Below are 18219 nucleotides of genomic sequence, written 5' to 3' on the forward strand. Positions count from 1 at the left end.
TAATGTAGCGTGCCAAAGGTCTAAGAATCAACTACTGTGCTCTGAGAAAGGTTTGACTGGCAGACCTGCCCACCAAGTTCTGTCTGCATGTTTATAAGTAACTACAGCAACCCTAGTGTTGCCAACTCAACAACTTTCTTGCTATATTGAGCAACATTTCAGATGAAAAAACTGGAATTGGCCAAAATCGGAATCAGGTAAAGCCTTTTAAAAGATCGGTAATCAGCGATCGGCCAGAAAACTGCAAATGGTGCACCTCTAATTAAAAATGCTGATGTTTTTACTAGAAAAAAGGTTTAATAAAATATAAACTTTGAAGATAAAAATTATTTGTTTTTAAAATCCAGTAGTTTTTTTTTTTTTTAAATAAGTGCTGTGCATTAGTAACCAGGCGGTCACACCCAGATCCCACTGCCAGCTAAATGCAGCGCAGCATTGTTTGCTGCAATGCATTATGGGTCTTGTAGTTTTGTCCTGCAGAATAAAAACGGGCAGAAACACAAGAGATGAATAAACAGAACCAGGCGGGAAAAGATCAGCCAGTAAATGAAACGGTTGAGACGGTAAAGAGTCAATGTGAAGAAGTGATGTTCTGGTTCCAGAACCTGAGATGAAAAATCAATGGATTTGTCATCTCTGGTTCTGGTTCTGCTCGCTTCCTGCAGCTGCTCCGTCTCTGAAACCGGTTCTGGGTTCTTTCCATGTCAGCCGGCCCGTTTAACCCAGAAAGCACAGCCAGTTCTTCCTAATAAAAGCTAACGATTTAATCGTCGCCTGCAGGGAAAGTCCCCACTTTGAGGCAGAAAACAGATTTACTGCTCGCCCCGCCACACACCCACCCGGAGCGCGGTTCGGTAACACTCACAGGGTCTTGAGGCCGCTCAGGCCCCTGAACATGCGTCCCTGCAGCGCGGTCAGCTTGTTCCCGGTTAGCAGCAGCTCCAGCACGCCGGCGGAGCCGTCGAAGGCGCCCTCTCTCAGGTCTCTCAGCTTGTTGTTGCTCAGGTTTCTGCGGGAAGAACCGAAGCATCAGCAGGTGTTTCCTGCTGTGGCTTCAGCGGGTCCAGCTGTAAAGGACCAGATAAGATCCCACCCTGCCAAACAAGCACTCTGCCTCTGATTGCAGCAATTAGTCACGTCCCTCCAGGTCATTAACGACTCTCATTGTAATATCCTTTTCTTTCACAACTCATAAAACACTCCAGACAGAGAATGCAGTGATAAGCATCAGGCCGTCCACAGGCGTTGGCCGATATCAATGGGCATCAGCGGCACTAGCTGACAGTCCATCAATGAATGTTAGCAGTCATTAGCTAACGTCCGCTAACGTTAGCTAGCAGACGTTCTGCTGGCTAACGGTAACGTTAGCTAACGGGCATCGTTAGCTGGCGACGTCCTATGAAAGCCCCCAGTGGCGGCCATGACAGGTTGCTGTGAGCAGCTGGCTGCCGAAATGCCTGAGGAAAATAAAAAATGATGGCTGACAAATATGAAGTCAGATGTATTAAAGCAAAGCAAACACGAAGGAGGCAGAGGAAGGAAGGAAAATGGAAATGAGAGCAAACCAATCTATATTGTCAGTGATGCTGCTGGATGGTTAGCAATTTCCTCTCCAATAAATCAAACACTCGACTTTGCTCCATCTTTCTCTATCTTTTTCTGACACACACACACACACACACGCACACACACACACACACTCACACACACTCACTCTCTCTCATTCACTCTCTCTCTCTCTGCAGATAAGGACCGACTGTAAACCTGGACTGAAGATCCATTTTGTTTTTCCATTTAATATTTGATCCATCCAGCCTTTACTTGAGCTTTTCTGCGTCTCCTCCAACCAGCAGCTCTTCCTCCTCTCATGCTCATTATTATTATGTTTTTATTATTATTTTACGTGTTTTTATCACGTTTTCCATTTTATAGCATTACAATGCTATAAAATGTCACCTTCAGTTGTTTTAAAATGCTATAAATATCAAATATGACCTAAAGGAAATTCCACTTTGTAATTTAACGTCTTCAAATTGGGCCTCTGTCTCTTTAAAAACTCCTGCTCTTTCTGAAGCTCCGCCCCCAGGAAGTTGTCCTAACATGGCTCCTCTGTTAACTCTTTAACGTTTTTACCAGGTTTGCTCTGAGCTGCAGCTCCTATAACGAGCTCAGCAGTTCCAACATCTGTTTGCTAATTGCTGCTGGGTAGTCTAGAGGAGCTGAGTGGGGGAGGAGCTGCGCCTCGAAGGCGGGGCTAGTTCCACCCAGGCGTTTTGCAGCTGAATGTTTGCCATGGAGACTGAAGGATTTCTCAAACATGAGAGCCTCAAGGCAAACCTCCAGGATTGTTTCTGATGAGAGAAGATTTTAAAACATGATGTAAACATGATACCGGCCCTTTAAGACGGTTTTTTCATTACATTTCTTTTCAATGGTCGTGTTCGTTCACCAGCAGGCCTGACGCCACAGGAGGACGACTCCGCCCACATGGAGTGTAACGCCGACAACGTTTTCTGTCTTATCAGCATTAAGGGAATGAAATCAGAGCGAGTCGCCCTGAAGGTCGGGAAGTTAAACCCAGAACCTGACGATAAATCCAGAACCTGACGATAAACCCAGAACCTGACGATAGGAACTCAGCTGCTGGTGGAAAACCTGAATGTTGCTGAGCTGGATTTTTAAAATTTGTTTCATTTTAATGTTCTCTGCTCTCTGGTTGAAAACTTTTATATTATTTGTTAAATAACAAGGAACAATATGATGCTAATTTTGATGTTTTTGGTTTTATTGCTTAAATATTCTCATTACTTCATTTGATGATCAGCAGAAAAAAATAATCTTCTGCAGGATCAACACTGTATGAATGATCAGGTTCTGGAAGATATTTATTTTCTATTGATCATTATTTATTATTTAATATTTTCAACCCTTGTTCCTATGTGTTTCTTTGCATAGTTGTGTCGGATGAACTGAGTAATTATTAAAAGTTTATAAATGTTTTGATCGTAGTTGTATTGTGACAGGTTGTGGGTGGCGCCTTGTTGCCATGGCGCCAGGCGGTGTATGAATATTGGTCTCATAAAGAAACGGTTTAGATTTGAGCTCACAGTTATTCATCTTTGGTTTAACCACGAAGCATTCGATGTAATTATGAATAAAATTACAGATATACTTGCAGGTAGATGAATAGATATTTATCCAAATTCTACATTTTTCCAGATTTAGAAATGAAATAAACTTTATTCCGCCCTCTGAAGTGGATTATTGTTGAATCTTCCTCACTGACAACGTTTTTCAGATTATTTTCCACTGAATAAATGTTTGTAAAGACAAACCTGGAGAACTTCGGTTCCTCTGATTGGTCAGTCGCTGATAAACCCTCTGATTTGATTGGCTGATCGTCTTATCAATTAAAAAAAAGGCCAAAAGGAAACTTCTCCTCATTTCATCCTGAAAATAATTATTTTATTTTTCTTTGATTTTATGTGACACTGAGCTGAAAGGACACAGATTCACAGGTTTGAACATTTCTAGGCATAATAATCTGAAAAGTGTGGTGTGCATTTGCATTCATCTCCCTTTAACCTGCTTTAAACGCCTCCTCCTCGTGAAGCTGTTGATCTGTCTCATAAAACAAACTGAGTCTCATGACTGAAAATAAAAACAGTCAGATGAGAAGTGTGTTGCAAATAAACGTACATTTTCTTGAGGTTGGGCAGCTTCCTGAACGTCCCAGCAGCTTCCAGGACGGAGATTTCATTGTCGTTTAGCCGCCTGCGGAGAACAGGGCAGAGATGGAGTTAGATTCATTTAATTTCTGTTTCACATGCAGCGAGGAAACACAGAGCTCTGAACTATGATGCAGCGGAAAACAAAGAACGATGAAGAAATAAAAGGGAGGAGGAAGAAGAGCGATGAATCTTTTCTATGTAGTCATCAATAGCCGCATCGCCCTGAGCCCAGAGAAAACAGCTGGGCAGATAGAAAGCCAGACATCTGCTTTATTGAGGTCATTTGTACTAAAAAGGTGCTAAGAGGATGCACTGTGTGTGTGTGAACTGCAGGATGAAAGTGAAAGCTCAGCTCCAGGGGATTCTTTCTAATGAGATGCGTGGCATTAAAACACGGAGCGACCTGAATGAAGTAAACCCAGAATGATTTATAAAAACCCTGAAGAGGTTTGGTGGAAATGATGCGCCGTTTCCTGCTGCGGTTCATCGAAATGCTTCACATTTTCTGATTAGTTCACAGTCCGACCTGCAGCCGAAGAGGAGCGGATCATCTTCCTCCAAACAAACAAATCAGAAGCTCGAATTCTCTGATGAGGCCGGGAGGACACGCCTCTTCCTGTTTAGAGGACACGCCTCTTCCTGTTTGGAGGACACGCCTCTTCCTGTTTAGAGGACACGCCTCTTCCTGTTTAGAGGACACGCCTCTTCCTGTTTAGAGGACACGCCTCTTCCTGTTTGGAGGACACGCCTCTTTCTGTTTAGAGGACACGCCTCTTCCTGTTTAGAGGACACGCCTTTTCCAGTCCGTTATTCTATAAAGTCCAGTTCAGTTGTGAGGTGTGAACGCTAACTGACCTCTGACCTCTGGTCCTCCAAACCTCGGTCTGGGTTCGGTTGAAGTGAACGCCAAGCGGACCGGAGACCGCTCCAAAAGCAAGAAGTGGACGACAGCGCAGGGCATTCTGGGTAAAAACAACCAAAACTAATGTGTTAGCCTAGCGCTAGCAGCAGAAATGGCTCCTGATCTTCAGCCAAAGACTAAAGAGAAATCCTCCTTGTGGATGTAGCGACGGTCATTTTGTCCATCAGACCTCAGGAAGCGTCTCCAGAAATGTCTACAAACTGTTTATGTTCTTTTAGGGGAGATCTATTCCTCCAGATGTAGCGGCATTATTAACGTGAATTATCAGTTTCTGTCAGTAGAAGAATATTCTACAGATCTGACAATACTCAGACATCATGATGCAAAGCGATGCTAACATGCATGTGCGTCAGCCTGATTGCAGACGTTTTTGGTTTCTTACAGGTCGGTGGTGTGTTCAGGGATGTGCGGAGGAATCCGGGTCAGTTTGAGGTTGGAGCAGTCCACCACGGTGCCTTCACAGCGACATCTCTCCGGACACACCAGATCCTGGAAACACTCCCCACTCAGCCGGTTGCGGTAGTCCTCCTGACCTGCAGGGGGTGAGCCACAGTGGAGGACACAGAAACAGAGAGAAGGAAGAGGGGAAGGAGATTAAAACCAGTAAGGAGACGGAGAAAAATAAAAACACCAAACGGAGGAGAGAGCTGTGGATGCAAAATGTTGATACAAAACATTCAGAAACTGTAAAAAATAATTCATCTTTTAGGGAGAAACATGAACATCCAGCAGACACACGACCTTTAACCCCGGAAGAGTTCACCTCTGTTATTAAACAAGTCTGATACAATGAGGAACGTGTATGAGAACAACAGGACCAGCGTTAACAGGAAGTGGTGCTGTGCTAACAGGAAGTGAAGGAGCAGAAAACAGAAAGCAGGAGTCAAACTGAAAGCTGGTAGGAAAATGCAAAAAAATATATTTTAAATTTTTTAAGGGGAAAAAAACACATTAAATGAAAATCTCCACCTGCAACCGGCTCTGTGAAGTTTGACCGGCAGTTAGCGCTGTAATTTGGAATATCTGACGTCAGATTATGATTGTGCAACAAAGATAAAGCAGAACGTTCTCACGGCGTCAGAGGAGTCAGAGCCAAACCCCTACAGGCTCCGAGGCGTGTGATTGGCCGGGAGAGGCATGTGGGCGTGTGCCGCGCGGTCCCTGGCGCTTGACGGAACCATGTGATGTCACAGTAGGCGGGGCCACATGGTTAGATCAAGCACAAGAGACAGCTGCAGAACCAATCAGAATGAAGGTCCACACAGGAGGAAGGTGGGGCGACTGAGAGCTGCACCAGTCAGTCAGGGGTAGAGGGGCCAGAGAGAGGTCAGGGGTCAAGAGGAGGAGGAGGCAGCGGGCGGAGGGGAGCACAGGAAGGAGAAGCGATAGACAGGAAGAGCTGAAGCAGAGGCCGCCGCCTCCAACAGGGCGCGGCAGGGGGCGGAGCTACAGACGGCGCTCAAGATGGCAGTCGAGAATTTAAAACCTGGGAACAACAACGGGAACGTGACGGGGAACAACCCTCTGACAAGACATGAGTCAGAAACAGATCTGAAACAGCGCCGCCCTGCTGGCAGGAGAACATGCAGCAGCTCTGGAAGAGGCTGGAGGCAGAGGAAACGACAGAAATGATTTAATGTCAGAAAGTCTTCACGCCCCCAGACTTCCTGTCAGACTTCCTGTCAATGCAACACATGGATCTCACAGTGTAATAAATGAAAAACAATAAAGAAGCAAAGCAGATTATTTAGTGATAAAATAGATTTTTTCCCATCTGTCATCTCCAGCTCAAGCAGACTGGATGGAGAACATCAGCTTTTCATAGATTCTCATTTAGATTCAGGTCTGGACTTTGACTAGGCCGTTCTAACACCTGAATCTGCTTTGATCTAATCCAGACGTCTGTAGCTAAGTAAACACAACCTTTAGCTCAGTGTTTCTCAACCTTTTTTGGGACAGCGCCCCCTATCCATCATCCAGGTCCTCACCGCCCCCCATCAAAAAATGTGTAGGCTCCTTTGCACTGAATATTATTTTATTATTAATATTACTATCACTATTGTTGATGTTTTGATTTTTATGGTTCATGTATTTATCATGAAAAATAATTTCCCAGAGAACAAAAAAGCAACGTGAATAGAAATTATTTTTACAGGCGTCTAAGAAAAATGCAATGAATGAACATTCAAGTCAGCAGCCAATCAGAGAGGAAAAATATTCTTGTTCTGACCCATTTTAGTTGTTAAATGTTGAACAAAATGACCAGATAAAAGATGTTCAACAATACAAGTTTAAACTTTGAACTATTTGCAAAAAGACTGCAACATTAAAACATGGGTAGAACTGCAGTCATATCAATCATAACTCTTCTTCTCTTCAGTGTCTCTGTGAGTTTCCGGTGCTGCAGCTCCGTGCTGCCTTCAGGAGAATGGGACATCAGAGTTTCATCCATAAAAATTCACCCACAAGGTATTAATGTGTAAACCAGAGATTTCAGTGGAAAAACAAAAGTTCCAGATCATTTTAATGCCACACAAATATGGGACAGAAACATGGATGATATCTTTATATAGACTGTCTATTGATTTATAGATTAATAATCTATTAATTTATAGATTAATATTCTATAAATCAATGTGTATTGATTTATAGATTAATAGTTTTACTGGACAGAAATTAAACAAAACAAAGCTGGTTCTTAGTCAAATCTTAATGAGTCAGACTGAAAGAGTCATGGAGTCACTGAACAGCATCATGACATGAAAAATAATATGAAATAAATATATAAAATAAAATCTAATTAAAAACATAAATAAGTGATAAGTTCCTTATTACTGTTATCATCTGTAAAATATATTTCTTCTTATTGTTAGCTGTGGTCCCAACAAACCCATGGCACTTTAACAATATTATTTTACCTTTCATCTGAAAACAATGACTGTTTATTCTTGCCGTATCTGTGTTAATTATTGTTCGAAAGGTCTTGCCATACTAGTTTATTCCTCTGTATTTAACATAGTTTCTTAGTTTATTCTTACATTTTGTTCTTCATTCATTTCCATTTAGTTTTCTGTGATTAGTTTTATCCTCTCTTGGTTTATTGTGTCCTCTTTAGTTTCTTTTCTGTTGTTAGTTTTATTTGATCGTTTTTATTGACGCTCGCCTCCAGTAATCTTCACTCATCACCTGCTGCGCCGCCTCATCCTGAGTTTCACCTGATTTGCCTCAGATTGATTTTTCACTCTTCAGGATTCTCTGATCCTGATTCACATCCAGTTCGTTGCTCCGTTCTACATCCTGGTTCTCCTGTTTCAGAGTTTTGCTCAACGTGAGCGTCGTCTTTTTCTTCTTTACCCCCTGCGGTGCGGAGCGGTCGGGAAGAGTATCGATGGAGAAAAGCATCGATACCTAAACCTTTTAGCTCAGGTATTCTGATGATTAAAATTCAAAGGTTCTGTGGTGCCGTTTCATACCGGATCACTTTCAGCACCGATGTTAACTCTATAAAATGACCAGACAAGTGAATCACAGCATCATCAGCCGGTGTGACGCTGAACTGATGGTGAAGCTACCATTAGCAGGAGAAGCTAACAGACACTGAAGAGAAGAAGAGCTGCCATCGATGCGCTGCATGTTTTAATGTTACACAATACAGTTTCAGCAAGTTGCTCAAAGTCTGAACTGGTATTGTTGTGCATTTAAAGTGTAAAGTTTACCTTGGAGCAAACGGCCCCCAGAGGAATCCCAGGACCCCCAGAGGAATCCCAGGACCCCCAGAGGAATCCCAGGACCCCCAAAGGAATCCCAGGACCCCCAGAGGAATCCCAGCGCCCTCTGCTGTCCTCTGAACGCCCCCCAGGGGGCAGTACCGCCCCCGTTGAGAAACGCTACTTTAGAATTAAGATATATTTTTAAAAAATAATATATTTTTCTAAAATCCTAATTTCTTTTCTGTTTTTGAGTTTTTTAAATAAAGAAAAACATACAACTTTCACAAAAGAGACAGAGGTGGATAAATTTCTTTCCATCAGATGTTGATATTGATGAAAAGATTATGTAATAATGTCAATGTTAATGTCAAAATAGATGTTAAAAAGTATTACTGGTACTTTTACTCCTTCATTGGTGAAAATTTAATACAATTATTTCTTGAAATACATAAAAGTCTAATTATTTAAAAAATGTTTGTTTCTTCATAATTTTGAGTCTCAGGTTTTCTGTATTCCTCACCAAAGTCTGATAAACATTCATATGACTGTTTAACCACATTTTCAAATGTATCGATATTTATAGATGCTTTCTTTGAATAAACAGAAGAGAAAATAGTCAAACTAAAAATCAGATAATAAGAATAATTTTCTAATTCTTTTTAAACATCATTATCATAACAACGATGAGTTAAGCTTCTTATCATGATAAAAAGTGCTAAACGATAAAAGATAAACAATAAATGTCTGGTCCTAGACGAAACCCAAATGAAACATGTCTGTGTCTGGAAGGATCCAGAGGGAGGATGACTCCTGACCCCTGACCCCTGAAGAGCAGAGCGCGGCGCTCACCTGTGCACCTGAACTTCTTGCCTTTGACCTGGCTGATGCGTTTGTTGGCCAGCCGGCGCGGGTGGCTGCAGCGCGCGCCACTGGTCTCGATGGGATTATCGAACAGGAAGTCAGCCAACCACTTCAGGTGACAGTCGCACATGAAGGGATTCTGGGCCAGGTGGCTGGAGACACACAGGATGATAACAATAATAACAACAAAAACAACAACAACAACAATAATAATAATAATACTGCTGATTGTGTGAACAACATTACTGTAAATATATTCAAAATATGGATTCAAAAATAAACCTTGAGCCCTCTTGTGGGATGTTTTTCACATTTCCCATCCTTTACTTTAATTTCAGAATGACACCATTGTTCAAGATGGCCGCCGTTTTGGAGCCCTTTTAGCCAATTATTGCCATTAAAATGTTCCCCATTTTCATGACCTGAATAAACTTTATGTCACATCATATATTTTCCAGTTTGGTCGTAATGTTCATAAAACGTTCAAGTGATCAAATGAAGCAGAATCAGAAATTGAGGACTTTACTGCGAATCTCAGATCAGTTGTCAACTGGAAGAAGATGAGACACAATCGTCTTAATGGTTAGGATTAGCTTCTGCTAATGTTTTTATATGTTTAGCGTTAACTTCCACTAATGTTTTTGTGTTTAGTGGTAGCTTTAGCATAGCTAAGATTCTTGTCTGGCAAATTGACTCTTAGTGAAGCTAATGTTGTTGTTAGCTGTGGCCACCACTGGTAAAAACTACAGCCAGTTTTAGTGCAAACATCTATTCTCCATTACAACCACCAACAAAAATGTAAAATGTCCACCAACAAAATGTGATCAACAAAATATGTATGATTTCTATGGTTCAAAATATCTAGGCTATGATTTGACACCAAACACATTCAACTAATTGATCGTTTCAGTGCAAAAATTACCTTTCCATGACAACAAGGTGGCCATCTTGAAAAATCTAAGTATCAGTAAGTACGATTTCTAAAGGTCCAATAAAGTATGACTCAACACCAAAAGTATTTATCTGTGATAAATATTGGGACCTTTTGTTCAAAAATATATTATTTTGACGACCATGGCAGCCATCTTGAACTTACAGAGTCTTGATGGAGCGCAGCGGGGCGAAGAGGCCTTTACTGATGCTCTGCAGCTTGTTGTCATACAGAGACAGGAGGTTCAGGTTCTGCAGGTCCTGGAAGGCATTCACTCTCAGACAGTTGATCTTGTTGGCGTTCAGTAATCTGAAACACAAACAATCAAGAAAAGAAGCAGAACATTATGACCACTGAAGGTCTGCTGTGGAGTCCAATATGGTGACAGCAGGTCCAGGAAGCTGTGGGGAGCGTGTCAGTTTGTTTTAAAAAAGTTGAATGTACTAAATGATGCATCATATTCTCTAGTATTTATTTAGCTAGATAACTAAGTATTTAGTTTAACATGCTAAATATGCTTGAAACTATGACATTTAAGAATGAATGATTAACATGGTGAAAACATGACTTTTGAAAATAAATCATCTTTTTCTACTCATGTCAGGTTAAATGACCCAAATTACTGCTGTTCATTTTTAACTGTGTAATATAAAATCAAAACAAGCCGAGTATTTCATTGTTTGACTCGATCTCTGTTTTCTTACATCCTGTCTTTTCATTTGCATTTCCACCTTGCATCTCCTTCTCTGTTCCGGTGTTGTGAAGCTAAAATGTTGAAAATATTTCAGTTTCCTGAAGACTCACAGTAGTTGCAGGGAAGAAAGTCCATCAAATATTCCTTTTGGTAACTCAGCGATCTTGTTGCCATACAGAACCCTGTGAGGGACAAACAAAGACACAAACTCAGCACCATGTGAAACTCCTTTATTCAGTGACTTCCTTTTTCTCTTGTCCTGCGCGTTAGAGTGCGTGATGAACGTACAGTGAAGTGAGCGACCGCAGTCCACTGAAGGCGTCCGCCGCCACATCGGAGATCTGGTTCTTGCTCAGGTCTCTGTGGACAGAATGAGAGTATGGAAAAAAATCACTGACGGGATTCAACTTGCCAGACAAACGATCAGAAACATGAAAAAAGACGAATCAGGAGGAAAAACAGAGCGACGAAAGGAGGAAGAGAGTCTTGAAATCTGAAGAGACAGAGCTGAGAAAACAGGTAGGAAGAGGAAAATTAACTGATCCATATGGATCATTATTGTGTGTGTGTGTGTGTGTGTGTGTGTGTGTGTGTCTTGTTACGGCCCTGGGCCTTATGGGCTGGGTTGCAGGTGTCTTGTTGTCTGTCTTTGTGCTCCTCCCCTTTACAGGTGCTGCTGATTTTATTCATTTGGACCACAGAGCATTTAAACCTGGCTGTCTCTTGTTTCGCGTTGGATTTCTGGCTCGTTAGCGTGAGACGCCATTTCTGTGAGTTTAATTGGTGACGGGGGAAGCCCGTTATGTAATTGTCCTTATTTGGACTTGTGCGCTCTTGGGGGATATGCAGGTGGTTTGGATAACGTGCAGTGTATTTTGTGATTTTGGAGTGGGATGCTTGTTCCATAGCTTTGATTTTAGCGATATAGGTAAGTGTGAAGTTTTTAATGTGCCCTAGTAAAGAGATTTTGAGCAGGTGTCCCCTTGCAGGTTTTAGCGGCGTATCCCAACAGGGGTTTCACCGCATTATTTCCCTGTGTGGAGGTACGGCGGGTAGAGCTTCCCTGTCCCCTTTCCCTTCATCGGCTCGGGATCAATCCGTGGTTTCAGCCTGCTGGTCGCCTTTATGGTGCCACTGGTTTTTAAATGCATAACAACCCATCGCTACGCCTCCCGAAGACTAGGGATGAGTTTGTAAGCTTCTTCGCTAGACAGTTAGCGGGGACACACTGTGGGCGGTCATTTTGAGTTTTTATTGTGCATTAAATTGTCACTTGTCCGTCGTTATAAACGATGGATCAGGTTGAGGCTTTTAATGGTTAAATGTTTTGTAGATGTGTTAAGAGCAATTATAATGATGGCAGAGCAGTTGTGATCTTGCCTCGAGTGTCACGTTTAAATGTTATCGGCACTTTTAGAAATGTAAAATTTGTTTGAAGTTGGTGTGTTAGAGCCTTGTCTAAACTCGTCTCCGTTTTTAATGGTGACTGTCACTGGTTTGTCCGGTGAGCAGCAAACGGACTTGTTCGAGTTTCAAGTTCAGTGGAAGGACAAAGTGTGCTTTGAGCCTGGTTGTGAGATGACCGTTCTGGTGGAGGAGTTGGCTCACATTTTGTTTGAATCCCTTCAGAGTGTGGTAGTGGACCATGCTGGTGTTGTTGTGGTTGTGACTCCATGTTTTGTTTATTTGATGAGGAGAATCCTGAACACTTGGTTAAGCAGTGATGTGACCTGTTGGTGTTGTGGAGATATCAACTCACTTTTGGTTTGACTCTTTTGGTGTTGCTGGCTGTGAGACAGCAGTAACTTTGAGTCTGGTGCTGGACCATGCTAAGGATGATCATGTTGTGGGTATCGATCTCCATATTTTTCAGTCACGTTTGCTTACCTAACTTGTGTAGCAACGTTTTGTGGTATAGTGGACCACTTGTTGCTGTGACTTTTTGTGTTGGGTAACACCAGTTCAGATCTGGTTGGATTGCTGGTTATTGCTTTGGGGAGTGGTAACTGGGTGAATCCTTATTGATTTGGCTGTGAACCTGTGGTAGGTCACTGGTGTGTCAGGTCTGTGTTCATAAGTGGTTTTTCTCCTCTTGGTATCTTGAGGGTGTTGAAGCAGTAAGGACATGTCCTGTTTCAGCTGCTGTACCATTCTTTGCCAGTCTTCCTACCCAGTGACCAGACATGATGGGCACAGCAACTTATGGCTGTGGGACATGGAGGCTGACGATGTGACGGCTGTCATCCTGAACACTAAATTTTGGTAATGTACTACCAGCCCAAACATTTTTAAATTCATATTTGTTTTGAGTTTTTTAAAGGTTCCCCTTTGGGGTCCTTTTCTTAAGGGTGGGGGTGTTACGGCCCTGGGCCTTATGGGCTGGGTTGCAGGTGTCTTGTTGTCTGTCTTTGTGCTCCTCCCCTTTACAGGTGCTGCTGATTTTATTCATTTGGAGCACAGAGCATTTAAACCTGGCTGTCTCCACCTTCTGGGTCGCCATCGGCGTCCACTCTGCCTGGATGCTTGCGGTGTTTTGTTGCCAGGCCTCAGCTCCCCTCCTTTTTGCACATTTGAGTTTGTCTTTGTTTTTGCACTTCAACAATTCCATATGCACTCATACATCACATCCAAGCATTTGCATTACACCACTGATACTGACATCCTCAATCCATTGTTGTTTGTGTTAATAAACATTCCTTTTTATGCACTTTAATCCCTGCATGGTCTCCCGTTATTGTTATGACCTTGAGCCAGTCGTAACATTCTGTCTATGTGGTTTAACGTGCCTTTTGATTTGAATACATACTTACATTACAGGGACATAGGTGTTATACAAGGACAATGCCAATGTTCGTATAATTCATGGAGTGTATTTTAAGTTTTCAGTATCTAAACAAAACTTTGTCGTGTGTGTGTGTTTACTCACATTCTCTTCAGCTTCTTGTAGGCTGTAAACGCTCCTGGCGGGACGCTTTTGATCAGGTTCTGCTCCAAACGGCTTCAGGAAGAAAAACATCAGTTAGAGAATCCCTGGTCAACTTTAAAGGCTGAACTTTCATCACATAAAAATAGTAAAACAAAAACAGAAATGTGTTTCAGTATTATTGCAAGCAAGGAATATGTTTCAAAAATTGACATTTGGGGAAAAAAAGCATTTTGAAAATGAAGATTTTCTCAATAAAAATATTTTAAAGTTGAACAAACGCTAATGCAATTGTCTATTTCTTCCAATTTTATTTTTCAATCAGAACTTTTTTATATATTTCAATTTATGTTTTTTCTTATTTTTTTATTTTATTTTGTTAAAGTTTTGCATTTGCAATATTTTCAAGCTGCTCTTAATAGATTGTGTTCCACACAATAGAAATGGTCGCTCCTGCTCCACACTGACCAATAAAAATGCATCTTCGACTCGTTTTTCAGAGGAAGGATGAGGCCTCAGAAAAAAGAGGAACATAAACTGTGAAATGAAATTTGAAAAACTAAATCTGAAAAGCAAAAATAAAAAAATCTGAAAAACAAAATTTTTAGAAAACTAAATCCATAAAGCAAAATTTTGAAAAGATAAAATCTGAAAAATAACAAACTCCATAAATGTAGGTTTAACTCTTGCAAATACATGGTAAGTTAATATCAAAATGTTTATTTTTGTTTTATTTATTGAGAAATAAGTTTTGTTTGTGAAATGAATCTTTGTCAAGTTTTTTTTTATTCTTTGCTTGCAAAAATATTGAATCAAATCTTCATTTTAGCACAACTTGAACATAGCAACAGTCTTTTCCAGCGTCTGAGCAGATTGGTTTGAAGCACAAATCAACCGAGAGAAGCAGCTTCCATCGCTGCTGTTAGCACATATAGCTGTGTGGCAGATTTACAGGCGTACCAGAAACACATCAATACAAAGGTTCCCAGTTGGGATTTTTGTATGAAAAATAAATTTAGTTGCATTACTTTAAGTTGGTCAAACTGGGGATGACAGAACTCTGAGGGTTCACCTGGTCTTCATAGAAAACATTAGAATCTGTTTTTCCTACCATCACAAACATAAATTCTCCTGGGACATTAACTAGACCAGGGAGCTTAGAACAGAGCTCTGAGTTAGGAAAGCAGCACAAATAAACAACAATGGCAAACGCTGCATTGGTTCTGTTCCATAATTATTATTAGAAAAGTTTTTCTACTTTATCAGTTTTAACTGAAGACAAACTAAAAGTTCAGCTCAGACAGGTTTTCAACATTTAGTTGAAGATTTAGCTCTAGACGTAAATGTCTACATTTTAATTTCAATAAATCTCTGAATGTCATCAGAGAGGAACCGGCTTCACTGCCATCATGAACCAAAAAGTCATCAGATTTACTCCAGAACATCAAAAGATGAGGATTAAAGAATGTGAAGGTGGAGAAAGAGGAGGAGAGGAGTAGGAAGAAGAGGAGGAAAGGATGGACGGAGAAAAGGACAGCAAAGGAGAAATTAGAGGAGAGAAAGTGAAGGATGTGGTGAGGTCCCAAGGCCGGCCAGAGGGTCGGCTGTCAGGATGATGAATGGAAACTAATCCTGCCCTCCTCCTTCCCTTCTTCTTCTCTTCACATCCTCTTTTATCCCTCCTTTTTTCCCTTTATCCATCCATCCATATCTGCCTCCTTTCTATCAGTAATGAAGATAAATCTGAAACTCTGATGCGATTAGAATGAAAACCAAAACATCTTCCTGGTTCTGTTTCTGTTTCTGACCGCATTCATCTGCAGTCAGTAAACCTGATTTCCATCCAGACTCGGAGGAAACCAGAACACTTTGGTTCTGACAGAACCAATCAGAACCAAGCTGATCCGAAGAGCCGACTCCTGGCTGAAGGAGAGGCTGAAACGTCTTCAAGGTTTAAAGCAGAACGACCTCAGAACAGGTGAACAGGTGAAACAGGAAGTGGGTCACACCTTGATGAAAACAGAACCTGATGGAAGCAAACAATGGCAGCAAATTCAGAGGATGAACACAGAGATCATTGAAGAACTGCCGATATATCAAACTGTTAAACTCTGCTTCTGTCTGTGGCAACAACATTCATCACAACCGCTCCAAACAGAGAGCATGTCCCTGTGAAACGCCGCAAAACGCTGCAAAACGCTGCAAACAATCCAGAGGACAGGGCTCTGTGAAATCCCACAAAATGCAACAAAATGCCGCGAAACAGTAAACTGTAGCTAAACACCATGCAGCGCTGCAAAATGTTGAAAAAAGCAGCAAAATGCCACAAAGAAAAAAGTTATTCTTTTAACCAAGAATACATCTAAAATGATCATAAGTCAAACGATGATACAAAATCATTTCCAGGCATTTATAATTAGTACCAATAGAAATAAATTTGTTTTAGAAAGTACGAGCATTTTATTTAATGAAATGTCTGCTAAGTGAGAAAAAATAAATGTATGCAGTTTGTTTTATATCATTGGTCACATTAGGAGTTGTAAAAAGAACTGTGGTAGAAATGTCCAGCAGAGTTTCTCCTTCAGTCACAGAGCAATCAAGCAGCTATCCTCTGCACAAACAGACCGGGGACACCGGTCGATACGGATATCAAACATGTCCCCTGGTGGAACGTGTGTGTGTGTGTGTGTGTGTGTGTGTGTGTGTGTGTGTGTGTGTGTGTGTAACATCAGAACTTCAGGCTTTTATTGATGCATTTGAGGCGTTTCTCCTCCATCGTAGTACTAGCTGTGGGCAACATGGACTTAAAATTTTCATCATGATATTTTGTGTTAATATTGTGAAAACAATAAAAGTGACAATAATAACTATTTATGACTTCTGTTTTAGAAAACCGTGTTGCTGTGACAATAGCTGACAAATGTACACAAATCTTTGTCGATTTCCACTAATATCAAACAACAAAATTTCGCACGTGAAAAAGTTTGTTTACGCAATAAATCATTAAAATTTACAGTGCGCCATCACCACCAACTACTTCCTGTTGTTATCTTCTTCGTGGTTTACACCAGTAGCAACTTCTTGTTGTTGATAATGTGACTCATGATGTGAAAAAAAGTGTTTCTTTTGCAGTTTTGTAAAATAAACACATTTTGATATGTCCAAAATAACCACCTCATCCCAGAGCCAAAACCTTATCAAAAATATTTCAAAATCTTTCACATAAAATAACTCGGCTTGGTTTTTGGAAAAAAACACAACAAAATGAAAATGTTAGCCACTGAAAAACTCAAGATAGCTGCCACAGTCAACAAGGAAAATGTTTGTTGCACTAAATATGTCAATATTTATTACTGATAAATATTTTTGATGTCAAATCATTTATAACTGGAACCATAGAAATCATCTTTATTGACAATGTTTATGTTTTTCAAATTTGGCCACCATGGTCATCGTGGAAAACAAATTTTTACTCTCAAATTGTTGTCAAATTGTTGCTACATATTTTGAACCATAGCAATGATATATATTTTCTTAATCTTGCATTTTTTTTTTCTGGTGGACATTTTACAAAATGGCCGGCATGGTTGTAATGGAAAATATGTCTGAACTAAAATCAGTAGTAGTTATTGCCAGTGGTGTACGGTGGGCCTGAGCTGCAAACCACTTCAGCAAATTCAAAAACAACAACAACATTAGCGAAGCACAATTACAAATTACAAAAACAATACAACATTAACAAAACGGAAAGGGTATGTCCTTCAGAAATTGCTGATTGTACAATAGGCACGAATACGTATGCAACATAATCTTTCAATCTTTCAATTGATAAGAAGTTATCAAGCAATAACTTCCAATTCAAAAGCTCTGTCGTCCAATCAGTGATTTCTCAGGTCTCCAACTGGGACATACCCAGTTGCTGAAGTGGTTTGCACCTCAGGGCCACCGTAGTGGTGGGCACAGCTAACCAAAAAGTTACCTTCACTTATCCCTATTTCATTAAATAAAAATCTTAGCTACACTAACGCTAAACTACTAAACACGTAAATTAATCAGCAGAAGCTAACGCTAACCCAATAAACCAGAGTGAAAACCCGATTAGCTGCAGGGAAAGTGAAGTGACCCCAGGAGAGCTTACATTTCCACAATGCCCTCTGGGAGGTTGGCTGGGATCTCCGTCAGGCCTTTCCGCCGGCAGTCCACGATGTTGTTGTTGCAGTTGCAGCTGGGGGGGCAGACTGCGACCTGAGGTGCACACGCCCTCGGCTCCGTCTGCGCCGGACCTGCAATCAGCAACGGATAGCCAGTTTCTGCTTCTGTTCCTCATATTTTCAGAACAGTTATTTGGTGCTCAAAGCCAGAAACAAAAAGACTCTTCTGCAGCCTGGAGTTGCGTTTCTACTTCCTCCTGCAGCTGAAGTTTTATCCATAATTCCTCATATTTTGG

General features: G+C 41.0%; 1 protein-coding gene across 1 annotated transcript in view; it reads right to left on the bottom strand.

The window, feature by feature from the left end:
- The window catches only part of slit3 (slit homolog 3 (Drosophila)), a 207294-nt gene that overhangs the window by 27904 nt on the left and 161171 nt on the right, over window positions 1–18219 (bottom strand). The window contains exons 9-17 of the mRNA XM_028008117.1: window positions 17911–18055; window positions 13776–13847; window positions 11138–11209; window positions 10960–11031; window positions 10321–10464; window positions 9213–9376; window positions 5036–5186; window positions 3700–3774; window positions 866–1009 (exon numbers count right to left, since the gene is read on the bottom strand). Coding sequence (XP_027863918.1) covers window positions 866–1009; window positions 3700–3774; window positions 5036–5186; window positions 9213–9376; window positions 10321–10464; window positions 10960–11031; window positions 11138–11209; window positions 13776–13847; window positions 17911–18055 — 1039 coding nt within the window. The remainder of the gene's footprint in view (window positions 1–865; window positions 1010–3699; window positions 3775–5035; window positions 5187–9212; window positions 9377–10320; window positions 10465–10959; window positions 11032–11137; window positions 11210–13775; window positions 13848–17910; window positions 18056–18219) is intronic.

Source organism: Xiphophorus couchianus, chromosome 23 (genome assembly GCF_001444195.1).
Source record: "Xiphophorus couchianus chromosome 23, X_couchianus-1.0, whole genome shotgun sequence".
NCBI lineage: Eukaryota > Metazoa > Chordata > Actinopteri > Cyprinodontiformes > Poeciliidae > Xiphophorus > Xiphophorus couchianus.